Source organism: Galeopterus variegatus, unplaced genomic scaffold (assembly GCF_000696425.1).
Source record: "Galeopterus variegatus unplaced genomic scaffold, G_variegatus-3.0.2 Scaffold562, whole genome shotgun sequence".
Taxonomy (NCBI): domain Eukaryota; kingdom Metazoa; phylum Chordata; class Mammalia; order Dermoptera; family Cynocephalidae; genus Galeopterus; species Galeopterus variegatus.
Genome location: NW_007726673.1, coordinates 521,012 through 531,784, shown reverse-complemented (window position 1 = coordinate 531,784; position 10,773 = coordinate 521,012). Strand labels below are relative to the sequence as shown.

The 10,773-nt window shown below is 33.2% G+C and overlaps 1 protein-coding gene across 2 annotated transcripts in view; it reads right to left on the bottom strand.

Moving 5' to 3' along the window:
* Positions 1–644: 644 nt before the first annotated feature.
* IL6ST (interleukin 6 signal transducer) overlaps positions 645–10,773 on the bottom strand; it is a 47,917-nt gene continuing 37,788 nt past the window's right edge. For both annotated transcript variants that reach the window (XM_008570039.1, XM_008570038.1), the window contains 3 exons: positions 8,904–9,000; positions 5,084–5,165; positions 645–4,197 (listed from right to left, as the gene is read on the bottom strand). In XM_008570039.1, coding sequence (XP_008568261.1) covers positions 3,457–4,197; positions 5,084–5,165; positions 8,904–9,000 — 920 coding nt within the window. In that variant the 3' untranslated portion in view covers positions 645–3,456. The remainder of the gene's footprint in view (positions 4,198–5,083; positions 5,166–8,903; positions 9,001–10,773) is intronic.

The following is a 10,773-nucleotide window of genomic DNA, read 5'->3' as shown; positions in this document are numbered from 1 at the left end:
TCTCCCAACAACTTTTTTAAAACCATTAAACTTTTAAGTTTTATGTAGCTTATTATTTTGATATTTTACTCATCTCAACAAAATAAAACTTTATTGAAACATAAGAATATGATTTAGAAATTTGCTCTTAATACCAACTCAGCAAAATCAAACAGGAGAATAATGTGGAATATAGCAGAATGGAGGAAGATATTTCCTGCTTGATTCACTCGGTCAATATATGCCAGTACACAGGACTACTTTTGGGAATTCTATATGATTACTCTATTTCTACATTTATGTAATAGTTTTAACTAGTTAACTGTGTGGGTAGAAAAAAGACATCTTTAAAAATTACTTGTGTCTGATTTCTATTTCTAAAACCACTTTAGATGTTTCACTTTAAATATAAGCTTTAATAAATAAATGTTTTGTAGATATATTTCAACTTCATTAACCTTTAACTTCATAATAAGAGCTAGGAAGACTTATAAGAGATTAATGACTTCATGTGGTAAAATCCCTTATCAAGGAATAAGGTTGAAATCAAACTAGGTAATGAACTGACATGAACACAGAATATAAACAATTTTGCTTTTTTCTCCCTGCTTCTACTCAAATATTGGGTGTGTTTCTGAATGCTGATTGATTCATGCTAAAAAAGATTACAATTTTAGATTTTATTGGAAAGTCTGAAGTTTCACAGTTTTCTAACAGTTATTCTGCATTATCCGTTTATGAGAGATGAGGGCAGGATACCAAATACACCAGTAACTGATAGTCAAATTACAAGGGCAACACATAATATACGTTGAATCTTTTTTTAATCCTAAAGAGTACGATTGCATTAGAAGCCGTGAATTAGTTTTGTCCACAAAGAGGCTGTTTTCTGATGTAGTAGCATTACTTTAAACACTTTTAGACACTAAATATTTAAAAAGTAATAAATCCACTAACTTTATTAGACTAGTTTTTGCTGCTGGGGGGAGAATTCAGTTTTTACATAAACAAACCAGATTTGTTTCTCTACCTACCTAAAATACAACTTACATGCACAAAACATAGTTATTCTAAGACATGCTCTAGGAAAGTAATCTTGTATTTAAGAAAAAGTTTTATGATTGCTTTTCTCTTTAGGGCAAAAACGTACATTACATATTAGTGCTCAAATATATCTTCATTTCCTGAATGAAGTTTTGCACAGTAACCATATATCCATTAAATTTGTCTCAAGTGCTCTTGTGGCTAGAGGCATTCACTCACTGTACCACGTTCTTTCTATAAAGGTTTCAACATGCAAATTTGTGTATGCGAGGTCCTGTCTGCAATGACCCTTCATTCTCATCCCCTTCGACCATGAGTTCACATTTTATAACTGCCTCCCCAAATGGACAAACTTCACACTACAAAGTTTCTTTCACAACACTGTAATTTGTTATGAGGAAGGTTACAGCTAAACACAATTACAATAGCATGACTACTTATTTTGAGGAATTGAAAAATGTAATAGATATCAATTTTCTGACAGATATAGGAGGGCCTTCAAAAAGTTCATGGAAAGATTTGTATTATCTTTTAGTTCTATTTTTCCATAAATTTTTTGAAGTAAGCTGGTATATAGCAAGACAAATCCAGTCCTGATCTGGCCCCGCCTTTACTGACCAACTTAAATGGTGGTGATGCCACGATCTTATAGTGTGAATGTGGGTCTCTGTCCCTACTTGACCTTTGTGCCTAACTTTCTTCATCTACTTCTAATTCTGTCACTCTACCAATCTACTTTTGCTTAAAGTAGAAAACTGGATTTCTCAGAATAAACCACCTATTTAACTGTATCCCAAAGATCATATATGTAAAAGAAGTTGGAAAAATATTAGTCCTTATATAAATGCAAGAATATGAAGGATAAAATGTAACAGGAAGTCTAATGTGAAAAATATTCTGAGAAAGTAAAAAGTAGAATTACATTTCAACTGTGAATGTATACCATTTTTCTTAGCCTTTTATTCTTCAATAGCCTCTACAAACTAGTTTAAATTTGCCTGGTTTCTGTGAGTAACTTAAATATGAAAGAAAACCAAATCTACTTCCTCTAAACTCACTTGATAGCAGTAGTCAACCACTAATGATGCATGACAATTTCTTCTTACTTAGCCCTTATCTTTAGCTCCTGCCTCCATGTCACATGTGGTGGTTAGGGACAACATAAATGCGTTAGAGGCTTTAGTGCTAAACTTCAGAGGTGTGGCTCACTTCTCCACTGAAAAACATCTTTTTTCCAGTTCTGTTCAAAATATTTCTAAATCACAAAGTAAAACTAAGTTCCACCTTATCTCAGAAATGGCAGATATTAAAATACCGTCTTTTTATTAAGTGTCTCTACAATAAGGGTATTTGCTAATTATACTAAGATCAATGTGTACATCTTTGGGTTCTGTTTTGTTTGTTTTGGTGTATACTGCCCAAATCCTCTAACTCAGTTTGCTTCAAACACCTACCAGAAAAAAAGAAAATTTTAAGTCTTGGCCCACTTAAAAATAAAAAACAAGTATACTGAATTAAACACATTTTAAGCTGAAGACGTATAAAGTGCTTTATCAACCAAATTCTCTGAAATCTTAACAAGATCAATGATATATGTATATATGTATAGGTATAGAAAAATGTTAATCTAAGTCTTTATAAGTGGCAAACAATTTTTAAAATGCTTGATAGTTTGTTGTGTTCATTCCTAGCTCTTACCAGGCTACTCCACTGAATTTGTGAAATAGATCATCAAAGAGGCTGTCGATAAAAAGCAAATTTTAAAAAATCTAGTGAGATTATTGACTATGTAATTTTAAAAAGATGGATATTTTAAATCTGCCACATTATAGCTCTGGAATTCCTTTTCTCCAGCAACAACTGGCAGCATCATTACCAATGCAAAGGAACTAACACTTTATATGTTCATATTAACTATAAACGAGCCCCCCTACTTTTTTGTCAGACTACAAAAGCTGGTCTCATACAGCCCTATAGACTCTTTTTAAACTATGTTGTCAGCTAGAGTTGATCCTCTATATTAACTGTCCCTAAGCCACTTTATTTGATGACTATTCTCATCAAATCAGTATAGCTGTGCTCAATAAGTATATCACTGCTTATTATTTAAATACCCTCTGTTTTCTGTGTAGCAAAATGAAGTTTTACTTTATAAATTTCAGACAAGCTTTGTTTTTCTTCAGTGCAAACATCCTGAAACAGCACAAACTCATTCAGCTATTCAGAGGATAAAGTCAGTTTATGTAGTGCTCAAAGTAGAATCCCAGATATACTGGAATGGAAATAGCCCATGTGAAGTTCAGTACATTTTTGTCCTTAAGGGCAAATGATCATCTTCAGGGAGTGAAGATAATTTTTTATCTGAATTCACAGATGAAATATTTTAAGCTTTATTTTACAGGTACTGCTGAAGTTGTAACAGGAACCAGTCTTTCACTGAGGCATGTAGCCACCTTGTCTTACAGTCTGTGGTAAGTAACTTTTAGGCATTCCTTCATCAACTGCAGCATCCATCCCAATTGTTTCGAATCTATCAACTTGTCCCTCAATACCTGAACTAAAAGCATCTGCTGCAGAAACTTCCTGAAACATTTTCATTTGCCCAGATCCACAGGACTGTGAAATATGATCTGAAATCTGCTGCTCTTTAAGTCTAACAAAATCTTCCTCACTGACTGATGAAACTTGCTTTGACCTTTCAAAATGTGAAATATCTGGACTGGTTTCATGTTGACTGCAGTTCTGTTTGAAATACTGTTGCCTGGGCAAAATGCCATCACTGCCGTCTACATTATCTACTAATTGTAGGTCTTCTGGCCGCTCCTCTGAATCTAACAAAGGCTGAGTGGACTCAGATCTTGAGAAGACTTGAACTGATGGAACCTGGTGTCTGTAGCCACTATGTACCACAGTAGAATACTGGACAGTGCTTGAAGTGTTTTGTGCAGATTCAGTTTCATCACTGCTAGAAATGCTGGGTCTAGAAGATGACATGCATGAAGATCCCCCAATACCACTGCTGTGTCCTTCAGTACTAATTTTTTCTTTCTTGAATAGATCCAATGATTTCAGATCTTCTGGAAAAGGCTTTTTGTCATTTGCTTCTATTTCCACAACACTTACATCAGTGAAATTGCCATCTGAGTACATTTGGTCTTTTGGATTGAAATTGTGCTAAGAAAGAGAGAAAATGGATTATTACCTATGGCATATGTTCATTTAGAAAATCTCAGAGATACATATGGCAAATATTAAAGTCACAGAGCTAATGTACCTCTAAAACTTCTCAGTAACTTTCAGTGGTACAGAAATAACCTATATTATGTCACTAAATTACCGTCAACCACTCAAATCACAGACATTGTAAAATAAGTCTAAGAATCTGAATCAGGCTATATATTTCCTTAGACCTTTCAAATCAATATTGTTGATGTTACATTTTGATAAGCTAATGGTCTACAAATAGTATTTAATATATCATGCCCAGACTAGGCAGCCTAGAATTAACTGGATAGAAAAACTAGGAAACATTAAGAAAAATCAAACTTGAATGACTGAGGTTTTGTAGAATATAAAAATACAACACATTTTAATCTATTCATATAAAATTCAAGGATTTTTGGAGGATAATATAATTATATCCCCTTTGGGGTATATTTTAAGCTGAAAGAGTTGAGTATAGGTTCCCCGTAATCATTTCTTCAGTGTTAAGATGGTAGACTATTAAATTTGATTTTATATTCAATCTAAAATGCTTGCCTTAGTACAGTATTACCATCACCTAGCAGTTTTAGCACTTTAAGTCTTCAGTTTGCAAGTTCAATAAAATACTTGTAATGTTTACTGAATAGAATAGAAATGTCAGAACAAATATATTGTAATGATGACAAACCCCTAGAATGTGTAGGTATTATTTTAAATTTTGATTAAAATTTTCATTTATATACTATTTTATTTTTATTTACTTCCTGATTCAGCTTGAATATCTTTTGGTTGAATTCTACAGATGTATCCTAATATGTCTGTGTATTATAAACAACTCAGAAGCATTTTATCTTACCCTTGGAGGTGTATGAGGTGACCACTGGGCAATATGACTCTTTGAAGGATCTGGAACATTAGGCCAGATGTGTTTTTTAATTCTGAACAAAAAAGAAACATAGCATGTGTAGAATCACACACAATAGACAATAAATAGTCCCTATTTCTAGAGACATTCATCTAAGAATCTTAAGAACCAAACCAATTAACTAAATGAACAAAAAATACCTACTTTACCCCAAAGCCAAGCAAAAAAAATTATTTTTCTTGTAACAAACAGAAAAATACTGTTGAAAACGCATATGGATCTTGGGCTGGCCCGGTGGCGCACTGCTACAGTGCGCTGCTTGGGAGCGCGGCAGCGCTCCCGCCGAGGGCTCGGATCCCACATACAGACCGGTTCCTGCTCACTGGCTGAGCGAGGGGCGGGCGCAGCACCGAGGGTTGCGATCCCGTTGCCGGTCCCGGTCCGGTACGGGCGTGACACTGAGGGTTGCGGTCCGTTGTCGGACACGAAAAAAGACAGAAAAGGAAAAAAAAAAAAAAAAAGAAAACGCATATGGATCTTAATGGACTTATAATGAAAACTTGTTAATAAGGCTAAAGCTAATAATCAGTATTCAACTTAAAAAAAATCTCCCAGATTCAAATCAAATTCTGCAAATCCACTTAAAAATTTTATCCATGCCACAGCATGTTGTGGTGCACCCCCTCCCAACAAAAGCAAAAAAATGTCCAATTTCCAATTTTAAAAAAATCTAAATAAAAACATATGTTCACATTGATATCTAATAAAATATCATAAACTTGATTTTTTTCTTAAAACAATAAAAGGCTAACAATATTTAAAATACCCAATTCATTCAGGATAATCCATATCATCAAAAACCTACTTAAGTATATTTACCTTAATATAGTTCCTAGCTCAAAGTTAGAGTTCATAAGTATACAGTGAGTCATCTTGAGAATAAGTTCAAATATAAAAATTAAAGTTAAAAACAGATATGAGAATGATGATTCTGGTAAGACAGAGTGAGATCCTACCAGACTGACTCTATTGCAGGAAACACCTATAAAATCTGGATACAATGTAAAAGCAGTTAAGCTGACAACCTATACAAATTGATCAACCAATGGACACACTCCTTGAAAGGATTACCAAATTACCAAAACAGACTGAAGAAAAAGAAAGCTTTGCTATATTTATAAAGAAATTGAATTTTTGTTTAAAAACCTTCCCAGAAAATTCCAAGCCCAGATGGCTTTATTTGTGAACTTTATCAAACATTGAAAAAGGAAATAATACCAATACTACATAAACTCTTCTGGAAAATAGAGGTGGTAACATGTTCCCATTCATTTTATGAAGCCAGTATTACCCTGATTCTAAAACCAGACAAAGACATCACACATAAAAAAGGACAGACCAACATCAGTCATAAAGATAAATGTAAAAATATTTAACAAACTGAATGCAGCAAAATCCAAGGAATGCAAGGATGATTTAATATATGAAAATCAATAAAATTCACCATATTCATGGAAGGAAGGATAAAAACCATATGATCATCTCATTAGATTCAGCAAAAACATTTGACAAAATTTAACACCCATTCATAATAAAAACTGTCAGCCAAATAAAAATATAACTTCCTCAACCTACAGGTAATATCACATGTAATGGTGAAAGACTAAAATACTTTTTCTACTAAAATAAGGAACAAGGCAAAGATGTCAGCTCTTACCACTTATAGTCAATATTGTACTGAAGGCTTAGCCAGTGCATTAAGACCAAAAAACCCCCCAAAAACTAAAAGCATAGTGATTGGAACAACTATAATTACTTGCAGGCAGCATAACTGTATATGTAGAAAATCTTAAGGAATCCAAAAAGCTACTAATAAATGAATTTATCAAGGTCTCAGTTTACAAGATCAATATATTAAAAAATCAACTGTATTTCTAAATACTAACAATAACAATAGAAAATAAGATTTTTAAAAAATTCCTTTCATACTAACTTTAAAAAATACTTAGGAATAAATTTAACACATGATGTGCAAGGCCTGTCCACTGAAAACTGAAGAAGGAAATCAAACAAAATCAAGTAAAGAGATAAGTAAAGAGATAAGCCAGGTTCACAGATTGTAACACATGATGTGCAAGGCCTGTCCACTGAAAACTGAAGAAGGAAATCAAACAAAATCAAGGCAAGTAAAGAGATAAGTAAAGAGATAAGCCAGGTTCACAGATTGAGACTCAATAGCGTTAAGATTGCAGTTCTCCCCAAATTATCTCTAAATTCAATAAAATCCCAATCAAAATTATACGAGTTTTCAAAAAAAATTTGACAAGCTGATATTAAGATTTATATGAAAAGGCAAAAAACCTAGCCAAAATCATTTTGAGAAAAGAATATGTTGGAGGAATTCTACCTATCTTCAAAACTTACTATAGAGCTATACTAATCAAGACAGTGTGGTACTGGCATAAGAACAGACACAAAGATTAATGAAACAGAACTGAAGAGTCCAGAAATAGGTATAGACTTATATGGGCAATTGATTTTTGGCAAAGATACCAAGGCAATTCAATGGGAAAAAGATAGCCCTTTCAAAACAAATCATGCTGGAACTAGATATCGGGGGTGGGGGGTCAGGGTGGAGAATGAAACTTGACCCCGACCTCACACTATGCACAAAAATTAACTCAAAGTGGATCACAGACATAAAAGCCAAAATGATTGAACCTCTACAAGAAAATATAGGAAAAAATATTTGTAACACTGGAGTAGGCAGATATTTCTCAAACAGGACACAAACTGCAAGAACCATAAGAAAAAATAACTCATACAATGTACTTCACCCAGACTAAAAACTTTTGCTTTTCTAAAGTCACAGTTAAGAAAAAAGTTAAAAGCACAGACTGGGACAAAAATTTTCAAAACATATATTTGACAAAAATTTTGTAAACATAACATATGAAAAACCCTTTCAGCTAACAAAACAACCAAATTTGAAAATGAGCAAAGATTTCAATAGGCACACCACAAAAGAAGATATGTAAGTTGACACATGAAAAGTTCCATTACTAATCATCAGGGAAATGGAAATAAATACCACAATGAGATAGTACTGCACACCCACTAGAATCACTAAAATGAAAAACTCTAACAGTGCCGAGTGTTGGTGATAATATGGAACAGTGCTGGAGGAAATGCAAGATGGTGTAGCCACTTTGAAAAAGCTTGGCAGTGTCTTATGTTAAACATACACTTACCACACGACCCAGCACTCCCCAGTCCTAGTTACTTATTCAGGATAAATGGAAACAAATGTCTACGCAAAGTTTTATATGTGATTATTCACAGCAACATAATTCGTAATAGCCCCAAATTAAAACAACCTAAACTTCCATAACAGATGAATGAATAAATATATCCATAACTATAAAACACTATTTAGCAATAAAAAGGAGAAAAATACTAGTATATACAACAACATGAATGAATCTCAAAAATATTATGCTAAGTGAAAGACATCAAACACAAAAGACTACAAGCTGTTGATTCCATTTATGTGAAATTCTAGAAAAGGCAAAACGTTACAGAAAGCAGATCAGTGATTGCCTGGGGTCAAGGGTTGAAAGAGAATGGTGACAGAATGAAGAAACCTTTTAGGGTGATAGAAATGTTCTATATTTTGATTATGGTAGTAGTTAATATAAGTACACCTGTATACAATTACAAAAATTAAAAATGTACACCTAAAATGAATGAATTTTGTTGTAAATTATAGCTCAGTAAAGGTAGGGAAAAATGCAAAAATATGAGTACTCACAGGTCTCGCTTATTAAAGCAGAATAATACTCCCAGAAGAGTTGTCAATAAGAATGCTAAGCAAACAGGCACGACTATGGCTTCAATTTCTCCTTGAGCTAAACAAAAAAAAAAAAAAAAAAAAAAAGGAGATGTAATGGGAAATAACAGTTGACACATATACAATTCCCAACCAGATTACTGCTGAAAAGATGAAATATGGTCCTAATTTTTTTTTGTCTTTTCAAACCTAAAGGTGTTTTTTCCCCTGAACTCACTCTCCTTGGTAAAGCATATCTTAGCCATTTCTACACAGAAACCTGGCCATGTACTAAACATAAAATATACGTTGGTTGAGGGAACAAAATGATTACTTCAGTTTACTGGATAATCTACATGGTAAGTTAGAGCTTTCAAACTTAACCATTTATTACATCTATGATCTGCACTCAGCAGAATCTTAGCAAAAGTTTATCTTTGAGTTCTAACACCACTGCATCACAGAAATTGTATCAGAACAAATATGAATACTAAGGAGAATTGGAAAAGCTATAAAACAATCTTAATCGAACAACAAATTTAATGAGGAATAAAAATGTAACTTTCAGACAAAATTTTTAATAAGTATTTACCATTTTCAAAAAGAAGATACATCTGATATAGGGCTAAGAATTTTAAGAGATACTCAATAAACACAAGGAGTGGTACAAGTAGTAATAAATCATCTAAAAAGCACACGAGCCTAAGATTCCTAAAGGCCACACAAATCCCCATCTGCATTTAAAAGAAGACTTACACAAGGAGTGGTACAAGTAGTAATAAATCATCTAAAAAGCACACGAGCCTAAGATTCCTAAATGCCACACAAATCCCCATCTGCATTTAAAAGAAGACTTAGTAATCAAATGACTTACTAACTGGAATAATTAATGTTGGAGATATTTTTAAATGATTTAGGGGTTGCTTTTGGTTAGTCCAGTTCCCCTTTAATTAGTCTTTTACAGGAAAAAATGTCTAAAAGTAACATCACAGTCATTTACTACTATTCACTTAGTTTTATCTTTCCACCACAAATATCCCTTTGTCAGTAACTCTACATCCTATGAAGCCCAGTAGAAATCAAGACATCAGATTAATAAACCATGGGTTGGCAAATATTAACTCTTGAATATTAAGGATCTCGTATATATAATACCGAGTCTAACTTAGGCAGAACCCTTCCTTTATTGCTGCTAAACTTCTGTGTTTATGTTTTCGTGCCTTGGGCCTTTGCTTGCGCCGCTCTCTGTGATGCCTTCTTCTTCTCATTTGTCCACATCCTGACTTCAAGATCTCCTCTACGAAACCTTCTTTGAAGGTAAAACTTCCTCTACTGATATTTTTTAATTCCTACTTTACTTACTCTTTACATAACCCAATTGGCTCTCTATTTGTTTTGTTTACTTATGCCATATTTCTTCAACTGAGATAATAATTTAAGGTTCTTGGTGGCAAGACCCATGCCATGTGAAGAAGCCATAATAGATCCCTGAGACAACAGATATACAATTGGAAAGAAGCAGGTTATGAAGCATCTAAAAGAAAAAAAAAACGTATATAGTATACAGAAGAGAAGACTGGAAGGATATATAAATATGTTAAATTATTTTGGGGTAAGGGATTGGGACTGATTTTTCTTCCTCTTTGTATTTTACTGTATCAGTCTAAATTCTCTATAATGAACATTGCTTTCGTAATTAGAAAAAATATTTAAAAATTTTATTTTTATTTTTCTAAAAATCATGGTATAAAGTTTTATTTCAAGTATCATTTGTCATACATCTAATTCTTCTTACATGTCACCACATGGGACAAACCTTATCCCAAAAAGGAGACTCATTATTGGTCCTAAC